We start from the raw sequence: 26,670 nt of genomic DNA, 5'->3' as shown, positions 1-26,670 counted from the left end.
TCGCCCTCTCTCTCACCCTGTCGCCCTCTCTCTCTCACCCTGTCGCCCTCTCTCTCTCACCCTGTCGCCCTCTCTCTCTCTCACCCTGTCGCCCTCTCTCTCTCACCCTGTCGCCCTCTCTCTCTCACCCTGTCGCCCTCTCTCTCACCCTGTCGCCCTCTCTCTCTCTCACCCTGTCGCCCTCTCTCTCTCCCACCCTGTCGCCCTCTCTCTCTCCCACCCTGTCGCCCTCTCTCTCTCCCACCCTGTCGCTCTCTCTCTCTCCCACCCTGTCGCCCTCTCTCTCTCACCCTGTCGCCCTCTCTCTCTCACCCTGTCGCCCTCTCTCTCTCTCACCCTGTTGCCCTCTCTCTCTCTCACCCTGTCGCCCTCTCTCTCTCACCCTGTCGCCCTCTCTCTCTCACCCTGTCGCCCTCTCTCTCTCACCCTGTCGCCCTCTCTCTCTCACCCTGTCGCCCTCTCTCTCACCCTGTCGCCCTCTCTCTCACCCTGTCGCCCTCTCTCACCCTGTCGCCCTCTCTCACCCTGTCGCCCTCTCTCTCTCACCCTGTCGCCCTCTCTCTCTCACCCTGTCGCCCTCTCTCTCTCACCCTGTCGCCCTCTCTCTCTCTCACCCTGTCACCCTCTCTCTCTCTCACCCTGTCACCCTCTCTCTCTCTCACCCTGTCACCCTCTCTCTCACCCTGTCGCCCTCTCTCTCTCTCTCTCTCACCCTGTCGCCCTCTCTCACCCTGTCGCCCTCTCTCTCTCACCCTGTCGCCCTCTCTCTCACCCTGTCGCCCTCTCTCTCACCCTGTCGCCCTCTCTCTCACCCTGTCGCCCTCTCTCTCTCACCCTGTCGCCCTCTCTCTCTCACCCTGTCGCCCTCTCTCTCTCTCTCACCCTGTCGCCCTCTCTCTCTCACCCTGTCGCCCTCTCTCTCACCCTGTCGCCCTCTCTCTCTCACCCTGTCGCCCTCTCTCTCTCACCCTGTCGCCCTCTCTCTCTCTCACCCTGTCGCCCTCTCTCTCTCACCCTGTCGCCCTCTCTCTCTCACCCTGTCGCCCTCTCTCTCTCACCCTGTCGCCCTCTCTCTCTCACCCTGTCGCCCTCTCTCTCTCACCCTGTCGCCCTCTCTCTCTCACCCTGTCGCCCTCTCTCTCTCACCCTGTCGCCCTCTCTCTCTCACCCTGTCGCCCTCTCTCTCTCACCCTGTCGCCCTCTCTCTCTCACCCTGTCGCCCTCTCTCTCTCACCCTGTCGCCCTCTCTCTCTCACCCTGTCGCCCTCTCTCTCTCACCCTGTCGCCCTTTCTCTCTCACCCTGTCGCCCTTTCTCTCTCACCCTGTCGCCCTCTCTCTCTCACCCTGTCGCCCTCTCTCTCACCCTGTCGCCCTCTCTCTCTCACCCTGTCGCCCTCTCTCTCACCCTGTCGCCCTCTCTCTCACCCTGTCGCCCTCTCTCTCTCACCCTGTCGCCCTCTCTCTCTCACCCTGTCGCCCTCTCTCTCTCACCCTGTCGCCCTCTCTCTCTCACCCTGTCGCCCTCTCTCTCTCACCCTGTCGCCCTCTCTCTCTCACCCTGTAGCCCTCTCTCTCTCACCCTGTCGCCCTCTCTCTCACCCTGTCGCCCTCTCTCTCTCACCCTGTCGCCCTCTCTCTCTCACCCTGTCGCTCTCACCCTGTCGCCCTCTCTCTCTCACCCTGTCGCCCTCTCTCTCTCACCCTGTCGCCCTCTCTCTCTCACCCTGTCGCCCTCTCTCTCTCACCCTGTCGCCCTCTCTCTCTCACCCTGTCGCCCTCTCTCTCACCCTGTCGCCCTCTCTCTCTCACCCTGTCGCCCTCTCTCTCTCACCCTGTCGCCCTCTCTCTCTCACCCTGTCGCCCTCTCTCTCTCACCCTGTCGCCCTCTCTCTCTCACCCTGTCGCCCTCCCTCTCTCACCCTGTCGCCCACCCTCTCTCTCTTTCGCACTCTCTCTCTCTCTGTCGCACTCTCTGTGCCGCTCTCTTTCTGTGGGCCGCTCTCTTTCTGTGGGCCGCTCTCTTTCTGTGGGCCGCTCTCTTTCTGTGGGCCGCTCTCTTTCTGTGGGCCGCTCTCTTTCTGTGGGCCGCTCTCTTTCTGTGGGCCGCTCTCTTTCTGTGTGCTGCTCTCTTTCTGTGCTGCGCTCTCTTTCTGTGTGCCGCGCTCTCTTTCTGTGTGCCGCGCTCTCTTTCTGTGTGCCGCGCTCTCTTTCTGTGTGCCGCGCTCTCTCTGTGTGCCGCGCTCTCTCTGTGTGCCGCGCTCTCTCTGTGTGCCGCGCTCTCTCTGTGTGCCGCTCTGTGTGTGTGTGTGCGCCGCTCTCTCTGTGTGTGTGTGTGCCGCTCTGTGTGTGTGTGTGTGTGTGTGTGTGTGTGTGTGTGTGTGTGTGTGTGTGTGCCGCTCTCTGTGTGTGTGTGTGTGTGCCGCTCTCTGTGTGTGTGTGTGCCGCTCTCTCTGTGTGTGTGTGCCGCTCTCTGTGTGTGTGTGTGCCACTCTGTGTGTGTGCCGCTCTCTGTGTGTGTGTGTGTGTGTGTGTGTGCCGCTCTCTGTGTGTGTGTGTGCCGCTCTCTGTGTGTGTGTGTGCCGCTCTCTGTGTGTGTGTGTGCCGCTCTCTGTGTGTGTGTGTGTGTGCCGCTCTCTGTGTGTGTGTGTGCCGCTCTCTGTGTGTGTGTGTGCCGCTCTCTGTGTGTGTGCGTGCCGCTCTCTGTGTGTGTGCGTGCCGCTCTCTCTCTGTGTGTGCGCGCCGCTCTCTCTGTGTGTGTGTGCGCCGCTCTCTCTCTTTGTGTGTGCGCTGCTCTCTTTCTGTGTGCCGCGCTCTCTCTGTGTGCCGCGCTCTCTCTGTGTGCCGCGCTCTCTCTGTGTGCCGCGCTCTCTCTGTGTGCCGCGCTCTGTCTGTGTGCCGCTCTGTGTGTGTGTGTGTGCCGCTCTCTCTGTGTGTGTGTGTGCCGCTCTGTGTGTGTGTGTGTGTGTGTGTGTGTGTGTGTGTGTGTGTGTGTGTGTGTGTGTGTGTGTGTGCCGCTCTCTGTGTGTGTGTGTGTGTGCCGCTCTCTGTGTGTGTGTGTGTGCCGCTCTCTCTGTGTGTGTGTGCCGCTCTCTCTGTGTGTGTGTGTGCCGCTCTGTGTGTGTGTGTGTGTGTGTGTGTGTGTGTGTGTGTGTGTGTGTGTGTGTGTGTGTGTGTGTGTGTGTGTGTGTGTGTGTGTGTGTGTGTGTGCCGCTCTCTGTGTGTGTGTGTGCCGCTCTCTGTGTGTGTGTGTGCCGCTCTCTGTGTGTGTGTGTGTGCCGCTCTCTGTGTGTGTGTGTGCCGCTCTCTGTGTGTGTGTGTGCCGCTCTCTGTGTGTGTGTGTGCCGCTCTCTGTGTGTGTGTGTGCCGCTCTCTGTGTGTGTGCGTGCCGCTCTCTCTCTGTGTGTGCGCGCCGCTCTCTCTCTGTGTGTGTGCGCTGCTCTCTCTCTCTTTGTGTGTGTACGCCGCTCTCTCTCTGTCGCGCTCTCTCTCTATTACTCTCTGTCACTATCTCTCTGTCTTTGTCTCTCTCTCTCTGTGTGTGTCTCTCTCTGTCTCTCTCTGTTTGTCGCTCCTCTTTCTGTGTGCCACTCCTCTTTCTGTGTGCCGCTCCTCTTTTTGTGTGCCGCTCCTCTTTCTGTGTGCCGCTCCTCTTTCTGTGTGCCGCTCCTCTTTCTGTGTGCCGCTCCTCTTTCTGTGTGCCGCTCTCTCTCTCTGTGTGCCGCTCTCTCTCTCTCTGTGTGCCGCTCTCTCTCTCTCTGTGTGCCGCTCTCTCTCTCTGTGTGCCGCTCTCTCTCTCTGTGTGCCGCTCTCTCTCTGTGTGCCGTTCTCTCTCTCTGTGTGCCGTTCTCTCTCTCTGTGTGCCGCTCTCTCTCTCTGTGTGCCGCTCTCTCTCTCTGTGTGCCGCTCTCTCTCTGTGTGCCGCTCTCTCTCTCTGTGTCCCGCTCTCTCTCTCTGTGTGCCGCTCTCTCTCTGTGTGCCGCTCTCTCTCTGTGTGCCGCTCTCTCTGTGTGTGTATGTGTGTGCCGCTCTCTCTGTGTGTGTGTGTGTGCCGCTGTCTCTCACACTCTCTCTCTCACACTCTCACACACTCTCTCACTCTCTCTCTCACACACTTTGGATCTCTTATTTACCCTATATATCTTAACTGCCCTATACCTACACCGAAATAACCTATACTGCTTTCTTCCAGATCTAACTCTCGAGCTTCACACGGAAGACATCGGAATTCCCCCTCTCCCCCCCCCCCCCCTTTAACCCAGAAGACAGGTAGGGAACACATCCCCTCCAATGTATAACATTGCGGGAATGAGGATACATGGACATTGAGGGACTGCGGATCAGGTAAGATCCCAGGCGGGATTGCTGCTTTAGATATTGTGAAGCGGGGGCGTCCAGGCACTAGTTATGGGGTTCAGGAAACTAATCATTCACATCTGGCTTTTTTTTCTAAATCCGACATTTACACACATACACACACATACACACACACACGTAACAAGGACTAATTGTAGTATAATGTAATACAATAAATAAACTTATGTCAAAAACGAATGTTGTTCTTACTAGGAATTTATTCATTTTTTTTATTAAAGCGGGTCTGGGGACGGGACTAGGGCAGGGCTAGGTGGCGAGTAGATTTTTTTTGTTCGGCGAGTAGATTTTTGGGTGATTAGTTGACCACTGTGTGTGTGTGTGTGTGTGTGTGTGTGTGTGTGTGTGTGTATATATATAAAAATATATAAAAAGTGACACTGTGTGCTCATTTGCATGTCATTTCCCAGAATCCCTTGCTGCAGTGGAAGTGCTGTATGCTGGGTGATAATGGGGAAAGGCGGGGTTGCAGACCTGCCTAAGACATGCAGATGAGCATACAGCTATATTTGCATATATATATATATAAAAAAAAATGTATGTCCCAGCATGAGTAGCCAAATTAAATAATATAAACCAATTAAAAATAGTGCTGTGGATGTCTATTTAACCCAAAAAATGTATTAAATACTAATAAAAAAATATATGAACAAAAAATGACAATACTTAAAACATAATATCCTTGTGAGTCCAAAAAATGAAGTCCAATACAGCAAATCAAAAACACTGAAACAGGAAACAGGCAGCTTTCTGATAGGGCCCAACGACCTCCCCACCCACTGTATAGAAAAAGAAAAGAAAAAAAGCGCCTAATCCTAGTGCATTACTGTATAAAAAATGGATTTAATGTTCCAAAAAACGCAATGGTTAAACTCACAAACAATGAAGATAAAAAAGCATCTATGAGAAAAATACTCATGCTCCGATTTGTCAGCAAGAAGCTTATTTGCTTAGCTGCTCCGCAGACCAGTGTGGTCCTCGTGAGTCTCCGTCCAGCAGGAACTCTCGGCACCAGTAGTTTCTCAAATTCTTCCCCCCGGGAACACAAACCAGATGTCCCTGGTTCCAAGCAAGGGGGAAGGAAGGAGACGGAAGTGACAGGACCACAGATGGTAGCAATCTTTGAGTGAGGTGGCGGCAACTTGCTCAACAAACCAGATGTCCCTGGTTCCAAGCAAGGGGGAAGGAAGGAGACGGAAGTGACAGGACCACAGATGGTAGCAATCTTTGAGTGAGGTGGCGGCAACTTGCTCAACAAACGCTAGATCATCCACAGCACCTTAACCATACGCGTTTCATCAGACTTGCTGATTTCATCAGGGGATGGACTGAGACATAACCGGATATATATACCCAGAGTCCTAATTGGTTGTATTAAATTGGTTAAATGGAGGCTCCTGTGTGTAATTGGCTCTACCACTATTCATACATCAAAATACTAATGTTTAAAGGTCCTAAAAGGTGTTTATACAGATTATACAAATCTTAAAACATAGAAATAAATCTCTATTAGCACAGTTTTAAATGATATATATAAACAAACACTATGATATAAACATACATTGTATAGTCCAATAAATTATCAAAAATTGAACACAAACGGATATTTTAAACATAAATTTCTAACATCTGGTTTGTGTTCCCTGGGGGAAGAATTTGAGAAACCACTGGTGCCGAGAGTTCCTTCTGGACGGAGACTCACATGGACCACACTGGTCTGCGGAGCAGCTGAGCAGAGGAGAAGCTTCTTGCTGACAAATCGGAGCATGAGTATTGATCTCATACATGCTTTTTTATCTTCATTGTTTTTGAGTTTTTTGGAACATTAAATCCATTTTTTATACAGTAATGCACTAGGATTGGGCGTTTTATATATATATTTTTATATATATATATATATATATATATATATGAATGAAGGGAGAACAAAAAGGAACCCGTATGAGAGCACTCAGGTATGCAAAAGATTAATTCGTTTATTTATTTGACACAATGCAAAAAGGGATGAATAAACAGTACATAATTAAAAACACTTAAAAAAGAGGCATGGACCCCTGTCACGTACTGCTGCGGCCGAGTTTATTCGAGCATTTGCCCGTTCTCGGCCGCAGCAGTAACCTGGCGCGCGCCGGAGGGTGCCGGGCGCGGCGCCGAAGCAGCGGAGGAGCGCCCTCCGATCGAGGCTTTATTCCTCCCGCTGCCGGGTCCGCCGGGTCCCCCGGAACCCCCTGCCGCCGTCCCCCACATCGCGGGACACCATTTATACTTTAATCAGTCTACTGTTTGGTGTGTAGTGTGCATCATCTTTAGCGTTGTATAGGTGCCGTTGAACCCAATAACCCACTGTGACTTATTTTGACTCACCCTAGTGTTATTAGAGTCACTATCCTATGAATGTTTAGGGTTGACAATGTGTGTCGTTCCCTAGAGCTGCTTATTAGTGTTTCAGGGTAACATACTGCTGCGGCACAGTTTATTCGAGCATTTGCCCGTTCTGTGCCGCAGCAGTAGCCTGGCGCGCGCACCGAGTGTGACGGGCGCACGCCGAAGCAGCGGAAGAGCGCCCTCCGATCGGGGCGCTCTCCCTACCGCTGCCGGGGTCCGCCGGGTCCGCCGGGTCCCCCGGAACCCCCTGCCGCTGTCCCGCGATCGCGGGACACCAGGGCTCCCTCGGGGAGCCCCTGGACACGCGTGCAGGGGGCGCACGCTCCCGATGACGCGTGACCGCGCGTCTATGACGCGCGGCACGCCGAGGGGCGGCCACTAGCAAGCCGGGAGATTTCCCGGCTTGCGGTACCGACCACACTTCAATAAAGTGTGTCGGTAGTGTACGTGGCAGGGGTCCATGCCTCTTTTTAAGTGTTTTTAATTATGTTACTGTTTATTCATCCCTTTTTGCATTGTGTCAAATAAATAAACGAATTAATCTTTTGCATACCTGAGTGCTCTCATACGGGATCCTTTTTGTTCTCCCTTCATTCACATAATCCACAACCCGTGAGCACCGCCAAACCTTACTCATGTAAATACAAGAAGATATTTTCTTTGGCTTATGGTGGCATATATTTTGTACTAGTAGATGCGAGGTTTTCTTTCCCCATCCCTCCCCCCGTTTTTTCCCCCCGTTATTTGAATATATATATATATATATATATATATATATATATATATATATATATATATATATATATATATATATATGAAATGTACTTGAATCTAGTCTCATTATAATTGTTCTTCTATATTTTCACTTCATTTATGCATTTAAAACTCAATTGTTTGTCTGGTTCAGCTAGTAAAAGAGAAAATCAGTAAGGTTGAATGCAGGTTTCCATTCCATGTTCTTTTCTCTTTGTTAATGTCATACTTGGAGTCCATTTTGCTAGTGTCAATAGTTGTTCCGGACATTAAAATAGTGGTGTAATTCCTTAGGCCTGTGTGAAATACTGTATTAATCACTTTTAATAAGACACCATTTAATTGTTCTAATCTATTGTACTTGTCAGGTTTACCCAGGAAACAAAATATTATTCTGCCATACAATAAGAAACATTAATACTTTACACTAATATGTTTTTAATAATTTATCATTATCTGTCAGTTAATAAAAGGTAATTTTCTAAAATAACTGTAACATTACAATTAACTTGCCATTACTTTAAGCTTAAGTAGCATTTTCTAAACTAATGTAAATATTAACTATGTAGAGCGCTGTGTTAACTATCAGCTATCTTAGAGAGGGGAAAGCTTGATTTAGAGTGGGTCTGGGTGTTTGATGTGTATCCGTGCAGGTTGGAAGAGTCTGTGATTAAGGATAGATCTTTGAACAATATGATACGTTCAAAGGGTGGATGTTTAGTTTTAAACAGGCATACATGTATGTTCAGATCTTTATCCAATGTTCTTTTGTCTTTAGCTTTCAGGACTGCTAAAGTAATTTCCTCAGACTTAAACGGTACCACCCTCCACACAATTTAAAATAATATACAGTACATGTATGTAGAGTTTTAGCGTTTTACAAAAGTGTTATTGAGGTTAAGATTATCTTTTTATTATGTGATGTGATATGAATATTCTGTACATCATGTATAGTGTTTCAAGAAGCATTCTTCCCACTTCAGAGGTATTGTAGTGATACCCCTACAAAGCATCTAATGACCTTGTTCTTTACTTTCAGACACGTGGATCAATTCCATTTTTCTGGTCACAGAGACCAAATCTCAAATACAAACCAAAACCTCAGATCAACAAAGTGGTAAACCATGTAAGATATTTTTTTTTCTCTTTTGCCTTGATTGTTGTCTTGTTACTAAGCAACATTACACTAGCATTACATATTTCAATAGCATCAACTTTGTCACGGGAGACCAGGATATTTACACCTTTTTAACCAGGATCATTCACTGAGCAAATCAAGGTAATGAAACAAATTCGCTTGCACACAATTATACACAAAATACAAACAAAAAGTCACACTTACTGGGGGTCTGGTGTTGAAAACTGGAAAAATAGTTTTACCCTGTCTGGGACATAAACCGGAATCTTCTGGTTCCAAAATCGCTGTGACGTTCCACACGCCACCGCTCCCTTCTCTTCTGAGAACTTGGACTTTCTTGAACGCGACTTAGTACCAAACTTCTGGAACTAAAATCGGCATGAAATCCCAGCCACGACCGCTAGATTCGATTATGAGAACTTAGCCACAAAAGACGGGACTTAGTCTCCAGCGGGGTAGACATTTCAGGCTTGAAATTGAAGCCCGTTGCTCTGCTATTCGCGCAGAAGCAACTTTGAAAAGCCCACCCGCGCTCTTACTACTGGGGATCTACAATCTGATTGACTCACAGACTCTTATTGTATTTCTGTGCTTTATTAATGAAACTCAGCAGCCAATCATCGCGTGGGAACTTTCCCAGAAGCAAATCAGAGCCAAGCCGGCTAGAAAAGCCGGGTCAGCGGGAAATATGAAATTGCCAAGGGACATGCGCAAGTTTGCCACCTCCGTCTCTGGCTGTTAGAGTCTCCAAGACATCCTGCTCCTAGCCATAGTTCCTTTCCTTGTCCACCGGGTGTGCTGCTGTTTCTATCTGCTCTGGGGTTTGTCTGTCTGTCTCCACTTGTTGCTCCTGTTCTCTGTGCTTATAGTTCCTGCTTCCTGTTTGGGTCCTTGCCTTTGCTTTAAGTCAGACTCCATGCCATTGCCTATGCTTCTGCCACAGCTTGTTCCTGTATCTGTTCTATTCTGTATTGGAGTCCTGTTCATATTAAAGGCCCTTGCTATTTAACTAGATTGCCCCAGTCTTTTTACTGCTAGCAAGTCCCAGACCTGCCCCTGCTCCGTAGTCTCAGTTCCTGGTCCCCTGCCCAGTTCCTGCTTCCCTGTCCTGCTGCTGCCTTCCTGGTGCTGAACCTCTGCATGTTGCCACGACGATCCTGCTTGATTCCTGCCACTGACCCCTGCTTGCCCATGACGATCCTGCTTGCTGCCTGCCACCGACCCCTGCTTGCCCACGGTGATCCGACTTGTCGCTTGCCACCAACCTCAGCCCGTGACACCAACAATCTTGCCTGCTCCCGCTGTTCCGGCCACCGAGGTCCTACCCGCTCCTGGAGTCTCCCTCGTGCCACTGGCTTTCTCAATGCCCCCCGCTGGATGAGGCTCCACTAGGTCTGGCAGAGCAAATGGCAGCCCGGACCACTGCCATTTTTCCCCAGACCTGAGTACTTGAGCCCTTCCGTGCCACCCAATTGCTTTTCACACCTCTAGCATCCTCTGGCTACTTGCACCAATGTGGTAGCCCTGACGGCCTGCCTGGACATCGGTTCCAAAAGTTCCACACATACACAGTACATTTCATATATTTTATATTACATACTTTTTATATACTCCTAAATCTCTGGGTATGGGGAATAGAATGAGAAAGGTGTACTTTTATTCCCATCAGCCTTATTCCCCTTACACTGTCTTTTAGACTGTGTGGGGAGAGCCCCCAACAACCTTATCTAAAGTTGGGGACACCCACAAACCCAATACAGGTTCTGGGTTACCTGGGCACTAACTGGGGTCACCCCCTTAACATAGGGATCCCCATAGCGACACTTATTCATCCCTGTGCCCCATTCAATTTTATGGGCTATGCTGAAGCAGGGTACCCTAGCGATGAGTCGCACTTGCGTTTTCAAGGGGAACTATTGTCGGGACAATGTGCCTACATGTACCCGAGAATCAGGCATGATTCCCGGGTACATTTCTAGGGGAACCGACAACTGCGGACCCCAACTATCTGCACATTCTGACAACTATTCCTCCGCAAAAACCTCCTTAACTCATCCCCTAGCAATCCCTGCTCACTGCCATACCTGGAAAGGTAAAAAACACATAAAATATTTTTATTACAAGTTATGCATTTCAATAGTACACTGTTACTGGGTCCAAGAGATAACTCTCTTGAACCCGTATACACGGATCAGGGGTAACCAAAAACAGGCTTAACCTTTATTTGAGAGCCTGGTTACCCTATACCGTCACAATTTGGGACCCTATTCAATACGTTCCAAAGTGGCCGAGCACACCACAATAGGCCAAAAACTGCCAGTGACTTGATTGATGGTTTTTAGACGATAGCAGTGCAGTCTGCCCTATCGGAAAAAGGCTCTAAAAAATGTTGAATCTTCATTTTAGAAAGGGAGATTTTCGTAAACTGAGGAAGAGTCTATAGGAATAAATTGGGATGCAGTTCTTGTAGGCAAAAATATGGATGAAAAATGGGCAGTCTTTCTAACATGGTTAGATTAGTACACTTATCTCTGTTTATACTAGTGGTGGGCAACATGATACATATACATCAAGGGCCACAAGTGCCCCATATATATCCTATTGCCCCACATAGCCGCTTCCAATAACTCCTCATATTGCCGTATATAACAGTGCCATATAAAATCGATCTCTGTGCTGACCGCTCGCTCAATCTTGCTCGCTGTCTCGCGCTTCTCTCTTTTCTCGCGCACTTTTCTTGCGCGCTTCTCTCTTTTCTCGCACGCTTCTCTCTTTTCTCGCGCGCTTCTCTTCTCTCTCGCGCTTCTCTTCTCTCTCGTGCTTCTCTCTCTCGTCTCTTTCGGCTGAGCTCTCCCATTTCCTTTCTCTGTCCCCTCACTCACTCTCCACAACCTCACTTCACACGCTCACTGTCATGGGGGGTTCATGCTTTTCCCACTGCGCCTGTAACCCCTCCCTGTATGTAGCTTCGTCCACTTGTTCTCCCGCAACAGGATTAAAGGAGGAAGGGTGGAAAGATCCAGGGAGAGAGAAGATTGGGGCAGCAGGGGAAGTCTCTGCGGATCGCCTGTTACCCACCAGTGGTGTATGCCTCTGGTTAATAATAAATATAAAAGAAACAAGTCTAAACCAATATGGCTAAATAAACAGCTAGAGGCAGGCATTTATATTCTTGAAGTCTAAAGGGACGGAGGCATCATATCAGAATTATAAGGAATATAACAATTTGTATAAGGGCAATTGGATTATCAAAAACATTTAACGAAAAAAAGGATTGCAATTGAAAGTAAGATTAACCCTACATAGTTATTCAAGTACATTAATAACAAAATATTAGGAAAGACGGTTAACAGAGGAAGTTTAAAGTTGACTTTATAAAATTAAGTTAAATTAAGCACCTGGTAATTAAGGGGGATAATCCCTTCCACTACCCACCTGGGAGGGCTAACCTCTAACCCTGGGGCAACTACAACCTTCACCCACCCACTCTACACCAACAACCAAGTTTAAATGTCCCAGTCACTTGCAGGAGATACTGGGGCCTCTACCTCGGGATGCAGGGAGTCCCTGGAACTGAAATGAATGAGGTTCAGTTCCAGAAACCCCCTGCTTCTATCCTATGTTATAAAAATAAAAACCGAGCGATTACCTGTAGAGATGCAGCTTCTCTCTTCACAGCTCTTCCACACTGGTGGCGACCCGATAAGATTAACGCAGTGGGAGTCCTATTCAGAAGCAGTGACCCCCTTGTATTAATCCTGCTGGGAAATTCCACCCTGCGCTGCACTTGGCTGTGATCAGGCCGCACTTGGGCTGCAATTCACCCGTTTGAAGTGCAGTGGTGATTAATCATGCTCCACCTGCAGTTATATTTAATATTCAAGGATTCCATTTCTACAGACTCAGTACCCCAAGATTGGCATAAAGCAGACATGGTGCCTATATTTAAAAAGGGAGCTAGATGACAACCAGGATGGGGAAGCAATTTGAAGGTTTAGTATGGGGTATTATTCAGTAATAGCTAATCAAAAAGTATTAGTAATTATCGGCATTGCTTTGAGGTATAGGTCACTTTGAGGAGATAAATAGGAATTTAAATCAGAGCAATGCAGTTGACTTAGATTTTGCAGAGGTTTTTGATATGGGGCCCCACAAGAAGTTATTTTTTTACTCAGACCAATTTCCTTTATTTTGTGCACTATTTGCACCTCGATTGAAAACTGGTTGAATGATAGACCGCAGAGGTTTTCTTAAATTGCACATTTTCAGGTTGGGGTAAAGTTGGAAATGGAGTAGAATGAATTACCCATGAAGACTGTGATGGAAGATACTTTAGCTATCTTTAAGAAAAAGTTAGACATTTTTTTTTCTAGAAAGGAAAGTACAGTGTGAAGCAAAAGTGTTGGGTGACACTGAAAAATATAATTGTCATCTTATATAATTCTCACCCCCTCCCTTGCATCCTCTCACTGCTCACATGATATACTCATGCAGGCACAACAGAATACGTAACCCTCACCCACTGCTAAATGTTAAACAAAAATGTTTACAGACATTTCTATATTCCACTTCCCAATTTCGATGGGACAGTCTGTTTCCAGACAACTACATATTTCCTGTAACTCTACTTCCCTATTAGAGTGTAAGCTTCTTCACAATTCAGAAAAGGCTGTGGTACTGTTTATTCAAACATACTTTGTGTTCTGTAAAATCACTTCCTCATACATTTTTAACTACTACTCCCCCGCAATTCACAATACATATCTTAACTAGATCACTTTCAAAACCCGACCCTCATAGTGAGAGTATGGGACCTTGGTTCCAGCATTCACTGTCCTCAGTTGTCTTTTATGATTTTACAATCCCTCTTTAATCGCACAAAACAATGTGCATATATTTCAATACAAAATACTGTCATTCACACACCTGCCCTGTCACCCTCAAATGAACATACAGTACACACACCCATAAAGTCACCTTCCCCCAAACAGTCACTAAAAGTTACACTCACTGGCCTTCCAAGATATACACACACATACACATAAATATACACCCACTATTGCTCCCAGACACACATACAAACATTCACACAATTGGACAAACAGCCGCACAAACTTATACACACATAGGAGGGCGTAGGACAAACCGAGGCTTTTTGTTTACTGAAATAACTTTATTACAACATTACTGGTATGAGCAAATGGAGCCTATCGGGCCAGTGATACCCTATTTCCTCTATTCTAAGACGCACCCTTGATTTAATAAAAAAAAATTGGGGAAAAAACCCCCACTATATTAAATGTGCAGAATTTTTTTCGGGGGGGGGAGAGAGAGAGAGGGGGCGGGGGGAGAGAGAGAGAGGGGGAAGAGAGAGGGAGAGTTAGGGGAAGAGAGAGAGAGAGGGGGGAAGAGAGAAAGAGGGGGAAGAGAGAGAGAGGGGGGGAAGAGAGAGAGAGAGGGGGGAAGAGAGAGAGGGGGGAAGAGAGAGAGAGGGGGAGAGAGAGAGGGAAGAGAGAGATAGGGGGGGAAGAGAGGGAGAGTTGGAGGGAAGAGAGAAAGGGGGGCGGGAGGGAGAGTTGGGGGGAAGAGAGAGGGGGGGGAGAGAGAGGGAGAGTTGGAGGGAAGAGAGAGAGGGGGGCGGGAGGGAGAGTTGGGGGGAAGAGAGAGGGAGGGAGAGAGAGATGGGGGGAAGAGAGAGGGGGGGTGAAGAGAGAGAGAGACAGAGGGGGAAAAAGAGACAGAGGGGGGAAGAGAGGGAGAGAGGGGAATGGGGGAGAGGAGAGAAGGGGGAGAGAGATTGGAGGGAAGGGGAGAGAATGAAAGGCCACACAGATACATACACACACAGAGAGACACATACACACACAGAGAGACACACACACAGAGAGAGAAAAACACACAGAGACAGAGATAGACACGGGGTGGGGGTGGCTTGTGGTGCCGGCAGCACAGCTGTGAGTAGCAGAGGCAGACGGAGGGCTTGTGGGGCATGCAGCCACACACTGCTGAATCAATCTCTCCTGTGTGGGGGTGGTAATTCCAGCAAGAGGGGGAAGCACGGGGCATGCAGCCGAACATACTCTGCTCCTTTGGGGACCGGCACTTGGAGCAAGCTAGGGGGGGAGCGCGGGGCATGCAGCCGATCATACACTGCTACTTTGGGGACCGGCTGTTGGAGGGAGGGGGGGTGTGGTGGCAGAGTCGCTGGGCATGCAGCGGGACACACTGCTCCTTCTGTGTGGTGGCAGAAACGCAGGGCAAACGCTGAAAGCTGCTGTGGCTTCTGCAGCGCCCCCTGGCTGTTTATTTTGTGTGTTTTTTTCAGTACATTGATTCTAGGACACAGTCCCTATTTCAGCCACGTGAAAAAGGGGGAAAAAGTGCGTCTTAGAATCGAGGAAATACGGTAGATCTCCTGGCCACTGACTGCTGAAGCCTGTTTGAAAGGGGGACAGTTGGGAAACAGTTTCCTCCTTACCTCCTTGTACATGTGTCTCAGAATCAATGCAAAGAGCACATGTTCTGTGATTTATTGAGAAAAAAAAGCTGTGTGTGCTGTGCACGCGCATAGTAAGTGGAACTTCTTTGACTTTTGTCGCAGAAATTGACTTATAACGCGCGTGCTCGGCACACATGTGTCAGTCAGTGTATGTGTCAGTCAGTGAGTATGTATGTGCGTGTGTGTCAGTCAGTGTGTGCATGTGCGTCAGTCAGTGTGTGCATGTGTGTCAGTCAGTGTGTGCATGTGTGTCAGTCAGTGTGTGCATGTGTGTCAGTCAGTGTGTGCATGTGTGTCAGTCAGTGTGTGCATGTGTGTCAGTCAGTGTGTGCATGTGTGTCAGTCAGTGTGTGCATGTGTGTCAGTCAGTGTGTGCATGTGTGTCAGTCAGTGTGTGTGCACGTGTGGTCAGTCAGTGTGTGTGCGCGTGTGTCAGTCAGTGTGTGTGCACGTGTGGTCAGTCAGTGTGTGTGCGCGTGTGTCAGTCAGTGTGTGTGTGTGCGTGTGTCAGTCAGTCAGTGTGTGTGTGTGCGTGTGTGTCAGTCAGTGTGTGTGTGTGTGTGTATGTGCGCGTGTGTCAGTCAGTGTGCGTGTGTGTGCATGTGTGTCAGTCAGTGTGTGTGCGCATGTGTCAGTCAGTCAGTGTGTGTGTGCGCGTGTGTCAGTCAGTGTGTGTGTGCGCGTGTGTGAGTGTGAGTCAGTGTGTGAGTGTGAGTCAGTGTGTGAGTGTGAGTCAGTGTGTGAGTGTGAGTCAGTGTGTGAGTGTGAGTCAGTGTGTGAGTGTCAGTCAGTGTGTGTGTGTGTCAGTCAGTGTGTGAGTGTGTCAGTCAGTGTGTGTGTGTCAGTCAGTGTGTGTGTGTGTGTCAGTCAGTGTGTGTGTGTGTCTCTCTCTGTGTTGTGTGAATGTCTCTGTCTCTGTTGTGCCCCCCACCCCTCCTCCTCCCACTACCCCAGGCGGAGCTGCGGACTCCCAGCCCCCCCCCCCCCCCCCCCGGCGACACGTGGTCCCGTTACCCCCCTCCTTCCGACTCCCACTACCCCAGGCGGAGCTGCGGACACGGAGCTGCGGACTCCCAGCCCCCCCCCCCCCCCGGCGACACGTGGTCCCGTTACCCCCCTCCTCCCGATTCCCACTACCCCTCTCCTCCCGACTCCCACTACCCCAGGCGGAGCTGCGGACACGGAGCTGCGGACTCCCAGCCCCCCGGCGACACGTGGTCCCGTTACCCCCCTCCTCCCGTTACCAAAGCAGGAGTGACAGGGCAGGGAGTGGAGCCTCGGCCTCAGCTATCCCACCACGGAGCAGCGTACTCCACGGCGGGCAGCACCGCAGAGCCTGTGCCGGATGAGGGGAATTAAGGGACCCCTTAACTGACGGGACGTGACAGCGAATCAACGGTTGCCTCGCAGCAGCGCCCTCTGCCAACCACACCACACACACACACGATACCTGCCATCCACAACATGGATATGGACAGAGCCTCTGCGCAAGCGTTGAGGAAGACGGCTGCCGGTGTGGAGGAGCGGGTGAGGGAGAGCGGCGCCACCGCATGTCAGCGGCTGTGTGGGGGGTGCGGCGGCAGTGGCTATCGCCGCCGCCGCATGTCAGCGGCTGTGTGGGGGGTGCGGTGGCCATTAGGAGCGGCGCCGGCGGCTATCGCCGCCACCGCCGCATCTGATTTGTGGAGCGGGTGTGATGTCAGTGTTGGGGTCGGGCTGAGCCAGAACACAGCCCGGCCTCAACTGCCAGCACTGACGTCACATACGTTTCATTTCTGTCTCCACAATCCATTTTTGCCCCATCACGAATGAGGTGCCACTAAGGAAGTTTCACTTCAAAAAAATACTGTTTTTTTTATAATTCTGTATTGTTTCTAATAAGCTAATTGAGCCAGAAGAGGTTGTGCTCTAGTTGGCTTGGCACTATGTGTTTGTGCACAGTTATCAAAAGTAAGGCTGCGCTTATAGTGCCGACGACGCAACATTGCTTCAAAACAAATTAATTGAATCCGGTGTGTGGAGAGGGGGATGTGTGTGTGTGTGAGTGCAAGGAGAGGGGGAAAGGTGTGTGTGTGTGTGTGTGTGTGTGTGTGTGTGTGTGTGTGTGTGTGTGTGTGTGTGTGTGTGTGTGTGTGTGTGTGTGTGTGTGTGTGTGTGTGTGTGTGACTAGGTCCACCAACAGGGGGGGTCTGCCGTTGTTGGTGTCCTGTGCCCGTTTTAAAAAAAAAGCGGCGATTCCCGTGCACATGTGCAGAGCCGAGGTCCTGGCGCGCAGAGCCGATGTCCCGGCAAGCATGCGCAGGGAAAGCAGTGTGTCCGGCCTGCTGCCTGTGGGCCCACTCCCCCCTGCTCCCAACATGGGACGGAAGGGAAACACCGTGGCGAGCCCGCACACGCCAGCCCAGCTCCCTCCGAGTCCGCCTCCTGCCCCGGGCAGCAGTTGCAGAATTTGCCCACCAGTCTCGCCCCCCAAGCCTCTACCTCCCGCGCCCCCTGAGCCTACCTCCCACAGCGGACAGCAGCCGCGGGGATATCGGGGGCAGGGGAGGAAACATCTGGCAAGCAAGGAAGCAGGAAGCAGCACCCACCCAGTCGAAGTCAGTCACCCACCCAACTCACCCACCAAGGCAATCAGCCAGTCAACCAACCAACCTATCACCCACCCTCCCAGTCACCCAGTCAAGTCACCCACCCACCAAAACCCACTCATGTCACCCACCCAGTCACTCAGTCACCTACCCAGTCACTCAGTCACCCACCCAGGCTGTGTCACCCAGGCAGTCAGTTACCCACCCAGTCAGTTACCAGCCCAGTCAGTTACCCAGTCAGGCAGTCAGTCACCCACCTAGTCAGACAGTCAGTCACCCAGTCAGGCAGTCAGTCACCCAACTAGTCAGGCAGTCAGTCACCCACCCAGTCAGGCAGTCACGCAGTCAGTCACCCACCCAGTCATGCAGTCAGTCACCCACCCAGTCAGGCAGTCAGTCACCCAGGCAGTCAGTCACCCAGGCAGTCAGTTTCCCACCCAGGCAGTCAGTTGGTCACCCAGGCAGTCGGTCACAAACCCAGGCAGTCACCCACCCAGAGTAACAGAAAAAGAGGAAAACAGCGCACTGCCAGGGAGTCAGGTGAAAAGTTAAATCCTATTTATTCAACACAAAGGCAATAAAAACATCACCCCAGGAGGGGAACAAAATCCTCCTACGCGTTTCGGACGGGTAGGTCCTTTATCAAGGAGTATAAAGCCTGGAGCAACCTAGATGGCTTATATACACCTCTCATAACCTTAAACAATCAAAGATAATTGATAATCGACACACAATTCTATTGCGCATGCGCGTGACGTCATGCGAGGCGCCACTGCGTCAGTCAGTATGCCGACGAGTGGAAACGCCCCCCCTCTCCGCCAGCACACGCCCTCCAGAGAGCTGTACTTAATCCATATCTCCCCAGTGGCCTGACAGTTCGCCGTGAGTCCCCGCCCCCTAAGACACACCTCCCGGCGGCTGACTCCCTGGCAGTGCGCTGTTTTCCTCTTTTTCTGTTGCTCTGGATTTCTACCTCTACGGCTGGCATGCCACACTGGACTACCAGAGACTGCAGGAGTGGGTAAGAATATCTTTATTATTCATTATGACCAATCATGGAGGAGTACCTTTACCTTGATCATCCCTATGAGGTTTATGTGAGGTGACTTAAGCATTATTTCGCTCACTCCATTATTGTTGATCCTGGCACATATTGGTGACTAGTGTTAAACGAAAACATGTGAGGCGCTACTAGTGAAGATAATGGATATATAAATAATGAATAAATATGTATATAAATAAATATAATGTGATAAATATAAAGTGCTCAATATGTGAAAAAATGGCAAACTTCGCTGCTCAACCCTCTTGGGAGAAGATCCAATTTCTCCCGTCTTGAATGGTAAGGAGAAGCTTGTGGGGAGCGCAGGTCTCACCATATAGGGAAGAAAATATAAAATAGTGCAATATGTCTAAACAATTACAGCAATTGAAACAGGAATCATGATTGGGGACTCACATTCTCCCTGTGGTAATACAGCATTGAATAACAGAGTGGTGAGAAGACTCAGCAATGTATAGGAGGATCTTGCTTGTATACACTCCCTGATGTCAGCAGGACAAACCCTCAACAAAATGATAGGAAGACAACTCTAGTGCAACATTGTATGTTCACTGATGATATATTCAAAAAAGGCAATTGTTATTGCACTTACATGAGCAACAAGTAACAATTGATGCGCAGCATAGGTGTGCAGCATCCACCCTTCTCCCGAGGTCGCGTCGCGTCACTTCCGGTTCGGCCCGTCGCGTCACTTCCGGTTTCGTGATCGGACACAGAATGGATCCACACGGGTTCTGGGGCATTCAGAGCACATTTCTGGACTGCTGCTAGTTCACTCTGTGGTGAGACCTGCGCTCCCCACAAGCTTCTCCTTAACATATTGGTGACTCACGGGTCATTTGGAAACATACCCACTCCGCCATAGTCTATTTGGAGTCCTTCACGATTTATTGAGTGATAAGTTTCCCAGCAGTTGGAGCACCCATCTCCCCCTTACTTAGTCACCCAGGCAGTCAGTCAGTCAGGCAGTCAGTCAGTCACCCACCTAGACAGTCAGTCACTCACCCAGGCAGTCAGTCACCCACCCAGGCAGTCAGTCACCCACCCAGGCAGTCAGTCACCCACCCAGGCAGTCAGTCACCCACCCAGGCAGGCTGTCACCCACCCAGGCAGGCATTCAGTCACCCAGGCAGTCAGTCACCCACCCAGTCAGGCAGTCAGACAGGCAGTCACCCACCCTACCAGGCAGTCAGTCACCCACCCTTTCAGGCAGTCAGTCACCCACCCTGTCAGGCAGTCTGTCAGTCACCCACCCACCCAGTCAGGCATTCAGTCAGTCACCCACCCAGTCAGGAATTCAGTCAGTCACCCACCCAGTCAGGCATTCAGTCACCCACCAACCCATGCAGTCACCCACCAACCCATGCAGTCACCCACCCACCAACCCATGCAGTCACCCACCCACCAACCCAGGCAGTCACCCTCCCACCCAGTCAGGCATTGTCACCCACCCACACAGTCAGGCATTGTCACCCACCCACACAGTCAGGCATTGTCACCCACCCAGTCAGACAGTCAGTCACCCACCCACCCAGTCAGGCAGTCACCCAGGCAGTCAGTCAGGCAGGCAGTCACCTGTCTTTTGTTGAAAATATAAAAATAAACAGATTGCATTGTAATGTTTTTTTCCGTATTTCAATAAGAAGAAAACAGTTAAGTAAAAGATGCGCGCTAAAAATATATTTTATCATGGTAGGTGCGGGGGGGGGGGGGGGGGTGGATGGGGAGTGCCTGCTACTTTCATTTGTCCTGGGACCCATGATTTCTGTTGGCGTCGCTGTGTGTGGTTGTGTGTCTGTCAAGTGAAACACACTATATATTAACAACTTTAAAATAGTAAATTCTCCTGTAATTTAAAGTAAAAGTAAAGTAAATTCAGCATACAAACAGAAATTACAACTCCACTCCGTTTCAGCCTTCCCCCTTGCTCTTGTCTCCGCCCCTCTGCCTTCCCCCTTGCCTGACGTCACTCGCCTTGTAGCAAGAGAATTCTCCAAAACTTTTGCAACGGCTATGGAGATGGGTGATGTCATATGTAGCCGGCACTATAAGCGCAGCCATAGACTTAGCACTAATGTGTGTCCCCCATCCCCCACTTAACAATCTGTGCAACACAAATTGGTGCTTAGATATACAATATTGTATATGTTTAGGTATTGACACCAACATTTTTCTCATTTTGTACAGATGGACGGCTTTCAGAGGCATTTTGACTCTCAGATAATTAGCTATGGGAAGCAAGTTGTGCTTAATTTGGTAAAACGTGTTTATTATATTTTGACTTAAGTGTATATGTGTGTAATGTAATGTAGAGACTTACAGTGCAGTGATGACTGTTGTGTTAAGCTAAACTTGCCAGTTTCAAGGAAGGTCATATGCGTGAGACAACTTCACTTTTAAGCAAAATGTACACTCCAACATAAATGCGAGAATTGTTGGGTAGTTACTTTTTGGTAGATAAAGAGAAATGTTACTATGTATAAAATGGAGATGTCCTGTGCTTTTGTTTTATGCAACTGGCATAATAATAATATGCACAAAAGTCGAGACTTGACATGAAACACACAACTTGCCTTTTTATTGGCACTGTTTTAATAAATGTCACAAATACAAGTAACAAAACAACAAGTGACACACAACACAAATATTTAGAGCTTTGGATGTATCATACTAGAAAGCAGTCCAGAGAAAGAAACCATGGTGCTCAAAGAGTTAATGCAAACACATGGAGATATTTCTCAAAAGTATAAAGTGTGAGGTCTCCCATTGGAGGGTTAAATGCTTACGCATTATGCTTTACCAAAAATTATCATTTATAAATGAGTAATGGCAGGAAGGTACAAAAAAAAGTGTTTGTGTGTGTGTGCCAAGCACGCACATTTTAAGTGAAACTTCTTCGTCTTTTGTCACATAAATTGTATTTGTGATGGTGATGTTTTTCATTAAAAATCAAAACACAATTTCAGTGCCAAAATGCAAATAAGTTTTACTTTGAATGCGTGTTTTAGCTATTTGCACTTCTATATTTATAGTAACTGTGAATTCCTTGTGTGTGTCTGTGTGTCAGTCAGTTTGTGTGTTTGAGCCGGTGCCTGCCGCAGCAGCGCCCCCCACCCTCTCTCTCCTCTGCCCGGCAAATGTGTGGGGACACATCCAGCCCCCATCGCATCTCCCAGCCGAAGAGGAGATTTCGGGGGAGCTCGGGCACAGGATCGGCAGTATTGCACATGTGTGGGGTGGCAGTTTTTCTGCGCATGCGCACTGCGGCTCACAACCTCTTCTTGCGCGCATGCAAGGTCCGTGCTGCCTAGATTGTTGTTTTTGTGTGCATGCGCGACGGCCGCGCCCCCATTAGTTTTGTGATGTCACTCGCTTTACGGTTTTATGTTACAAGGCAAGGATTTTTGCACATCAAACCCTGTAGGCGCCAGCAAAGAAGTTTCACTTCAAAATCGGACCACATACGCATTCCGTGTCTAGACACTTTATCAAGGAATAGTCGTGTGCTGCTGTAAGGTTTTTAAAATAGCCACTCTAAACATTGAAATCCATTGTGCGCGACCACGCACCTGTGTCATTGCGTACATCGGCACACAAGGAAAACTCATACAAGAATACCTTTTGTTACTTGATGAAAGTAGGTAACAAAACACACCCAAATATCTCTTGCCCAAATAGCTATATTGACATGTATAAAGAGCCATTGCTTATTGCTCCATGACTTCAAATACATGATATTGAATTAGTTTTCATTAATAAAGAGATGGAGCATATCCCAATGTAGGTGTGTATAAAAAAATATATAATGGATATAGTTGAATTGAGATAAAGGGAGCAAATTCATCCTTTTTCTATGTGTTTACCCATATACATGTATTAGATTAAATTGAATACAGTTTGTAAGGGCATCAAAAACGGGTCTGTGACAATACTTGTTACCCAGACCATTAACAAAACAGTAAGAATATCTCCACTGAAAGAGATACTACTGTATAAACCAATATATTACAAACATATAGTCTATATCTATATATACATAATTTGTTTTGATGCCCTGGGTACACTAGTCCTGATGTTGTTTAAACTACAATGTTCATATACATGTTATATGTTAAGTATACATTTCTTATGTCAGACTTAATAACACACAAACAAAATTATACCAATGTAATATACATCATTCTAAATTAACAAATGCTCCAAAACTATTTCTACAATAATAATTTAAGGAAATATGTAACTAGTGAGTGTGGATTAATTGAACAAAATCCCTGAAATAAGAGGTTCTGCTAGATTACTAATCAAAAGAGTATGCAAATAGGACAGAAAAGGACTGTCCCATTAACCAGGGTTCCTGAGACAACCGCTACTACCGAAAATTGCTCAAGTCCCAAGCGGTGTTGCGACCAGTGGCATTCTAGTTCTCAATGTGTATATCCAATACATTCCTTTGTGGTCTAGCAAATTGATCCTATTGCATCTTCCAAATGTGGGGGGTGGGGGGAGGGAGGGTTAATATGCTCTCTATACCCTTCAAACTGAAAAGGTTTGCACTTCCCTGTCTGCAAGTAGAAGGATGTTTGTAGACTGGGTGATTCAAGTCCCCTTTTTGATCAGATGTAGGTGCTCCATAATTCTCTGCTTTACAGATCTGATAATCCTGCCAACAAACTGCTTTCCACAGCCACAGGTCAATAAGTAAACAACATACTTGGTTTCATAGTTCATAAAAATATATATTTTGTGCTTTTTTACCTGTGACTGTGGTTGCATCATGCATCACGGATCTTAATGTTTAGAGCGGCTCTTTTAAAACCCATACAGCAGCACACAGGCCTACACCTTGATAAACGTGTAGGTGGTCCAATTTTTTTTGTACCTTCCTGCCATGACTCACCCATCTCCACTTAATTTTGATTCGGTGGTGCACCGCACCTTTCCAATTTTTCCGATGTATCGTACTTATTTGGCAATTATGTTGTATGCTTAATGATGTAAGAAGGTATGAGAAGGTCAAAATATGAGTTTATTGCGGTAAACATCCAAATCTGAATGGAAAATCAATTGCTATTGGTTTTTGATGTTACCCTAGTAATTCTGAGTTCATGATCAGTGGTAAATGGACTTCCATGATCTTATCAAAACAAAGAGAAAGAGGTGCATTCCTCTCTTGATTCTAGGAGGTGTTTTTATACCACACCCACCAAATACATAATGGCATTCAATAGTTTGTGGATTTAACACATAGAAAGAGAAGAGACACACCACTTCTTAGGATTGATTTAATGTATCTTTTTTTTAAATTTATAGTTTGTATTACTTGTTTTGGATTCATGGTTAGATTTACTCCTACATACATACAGGATGCTGACTAGCCAGCTCTTAAAAAGTTCACAGAAGGACACAAGGGCACTGGAGGGGTTAGGTTAGGGATATTTTAAAATCAAGTAGATTTTGTTTACAGTGTATTTTCTTTAATATTTTACAGGTTAACCAGAAGGGTTCAGAAAAGCCACTGGAACAGGCATTTGCAAAAATGGTGTCTTGCCTGGGAAATAGAATGGTTCGGTAATGATGTTTAGCATCCTATATAATAGCAGATTTGAATCAGCTACGAGTGGTTTTTTTTACGTGCTATGCTGCATACTTTAGTTCTTAGTTAAATGCTTATCTTACGGTTTAAGAAAAAAATCACAGCAGATAAACATGTAAAGCAGCACATATATACCTTTCCTTCAACCGCCTAATCATCCTCTTGTTGAGGTGTCATTTCCAAGTGCCTCTCAGGGTTTGAGAATGGCAAATGTAGTACTGTATTGCACTTCTACTTATGGAATGTTTTGACTTGTATTTTCTTCCTCACCCTTTCATTTCTCCACTGCTAGATATATTGCATTTGACTTCCATAAAGAATGCAGTAGAATGCGTTGGGACCGCTTGCAGATTTTGGTTAATCAAGTAGCAGAAATTCAAGATGATTTTGGGTAATTTATCAATCAAGTGGAACAGATTGGCAAACCTTAAATATGTATGCTGTTGGATAGGGCTACAAGGGGATGCAAAGTAAACATCCGTGATATAGCTATTTAGCATCAGACACTTCAGAGAAGAGAGCATCATAAGATGTCTGAAATGTTTAGGAATCATGTGACATTAGACTTTAGTGTGGATTAAATTAATTAGTTTACAGAATTAGTGTTGCTGCTGCTTTGATGTTTTGTGGATTTGAACAGGATGTATCTTTTCTAAAACAGATGTGGTTAATGTCTTACAATATACAGAATATACAAAAAACAGAGCAAAGTCCAGCAACTTTGGATGCCCCCTAGAACGATCTCCAGGCATTTAGAAAAAAACAGCAGATGTGTGCTAAGACACAAAAACTCAGGTCAAGAGATTGCATACAATAAACAAGGTAGTAAAGCATCCTTGATGAAGGTGCATGATGCACAGAAACGTTGGGTGTGGTTCTGACTATTTTTAGTCATTAAATTACCTTTTTGATTTATCTAATGTTGGTGTGCTTGACTACCTGGTTTAATATCTTAGAGTAACATTTCAAGTATTACAAAGACTTACAATTAAACAATTAAATTATCAAAAAACAGACTACTTGGGTTCAACAAAGACCTTAAACTTTAGAAAGGCAAATTTTAATAAACTGAGGTCTAATCTGCAAGTAATACATTGGGATGTTTTTGCAGGAAAAAATGTAGAAGATAAATGGACAGTCTTTAAAACATTGTTAGAAAAGCACTCTTATCAGTGTATAACCTTGGTAATAAATATAAAAGAAATAAGTCAAAACCAATGTGGCTAAATAATCAGGTAGGGGAGGAATTGGACAAGAAGAGTAAGGTGTTTAGATTCTTTAAGTCAGAATAGTAGACATCGTATCAGAATTATAAGGAATGTAACAAATTGCAAAAGGGCAATCAAATTAGCAAAAATGGATAATGAGAAAAGGATTGCAATAGAAAATAAGATCAACTCTAAAAAGTTCTTTAAGTACCTTAATAATGAAAAAAGAAAATATAGGACCATTTCAATGTGAGATGGGTAGGCAGATTATTGGAGATAAGGAAAAAGCAGGGGTATTAAACAAATTATGTGCCTCTGTGTTTACCAGGGAAGAACAATTTCAATTGTAGTCCTGACAAACACATAAAAAAAAAAAAAAAATAAAAAAAAAAACAAAAAATAAAAAATAAGAAAGAACAAATAGGAGGAAGCCACAACCTCCATATTAATGAACAATTGTTAACTGAGGAAGAAGTTCATAAGCGACTTGAAGAAAAAAATTAAGTTAATAATGCACCTGGCCCCGATGGCATACATCCAAGTGTTCTCAAGGAGTTAATAATAGCCAAACCATTACATTTAATATTCAAGGACTCAATTTCCACAGGCTCAATACCACAAGATTGGTGTAAAAAAAAAGGGAGCTAGATCACAACTGGGGAATTACAGACCTGTAAGCCTGACTTCAATAGTGGGGAAACTACTTGAAGGTTTAATACGGGATAATATTCAGGAATACCTAATGGAAAACAAAATTATTAGTAATAGCCAGCATGGATTTATGAAGGATAGATCTTGCCAAACTAACCTTATTTTTTTTTTGAGGAGGTAAGTAGGAATTTAGACCAGGATAATTCAGTTGATGTGGTCTACTTCGATTTTGCAAAGTCTTTTGATACAGTTCAACACGAGGTTGGTGTACAAAATAAAGCAAATTGGACTCGGTAATAATATATGCACCTGGATTGAAAACTGGTTGAAGGATAGACAACAGAGGGTTGTCATAAATGGAACTTTTTCAGGTTGGGCTAAAGTCGTGAGTGGAGTACCTCAGGGATCGGTACGGGGACC

At 47.1% G+C, this 26,670-nt stretch overlaps 1 protein-coding gene across 6 annotated transcripts in view; it reads left to right on the top strand.

Moving 5' to 3' along the window:
- The window catches only part of SACM1L (SAC1 like phosphatidylinositide phosphatase), a 423,363-nt gene that overhangs the window by 298,898 nt on the left and 97,795 nt on the right, over positions 1 to 26,670 (top strand). For 5 of the 6 annotated variants that reach the window (XR_012799181.1, XM_075586287.1, XM_075586285.1 and 2 more), the window contains 4 exons: positions 8,550 to 8,636; positions 20,986 to 21,054; positions 24,287 to 24,366; positions 24,684 to 24,782. Coding sequence is in view for 5 of the 6 variants with exons in the window: in XM_075586287.1 (XP_075442402.1) it covers positions 8,550 to 8,636; positions 20,986 to 21,054; positions 24,287 to 24,366; positions 24,684 to 24,782 (335 nt within the window). In the remaining variant the exon portion in view is untranslated. The remainder of the gene's footprint in view (positions 1 to 8,549; positions 8,637 to 20,985; positions 21,055 to 24,286; positions 24,367 to 24,683; positions 24,783 to 26,670) is intronic. The other variant, XM_075586286.1, reaches the window with a different exon arrangement.

This window comes from Ascaphus truei, chromosome 2 (assembly GCF_040206685.1).
Source record: "Ascaphus truei isolate aAscTru1 chromosome 2, aAscTru1.hap1, whole genome shotgun sequence".
In the NCBI taxonomy this organism is placed as follows: Eukaryota; Metazoa; Chordata; class Amphibia; order Anura; family Ascaphidae; genus Ascaphus; species Ascaphus truei.
This window is presented reverse-complemented; position numbering and strand designations above follow the sequence as displayed.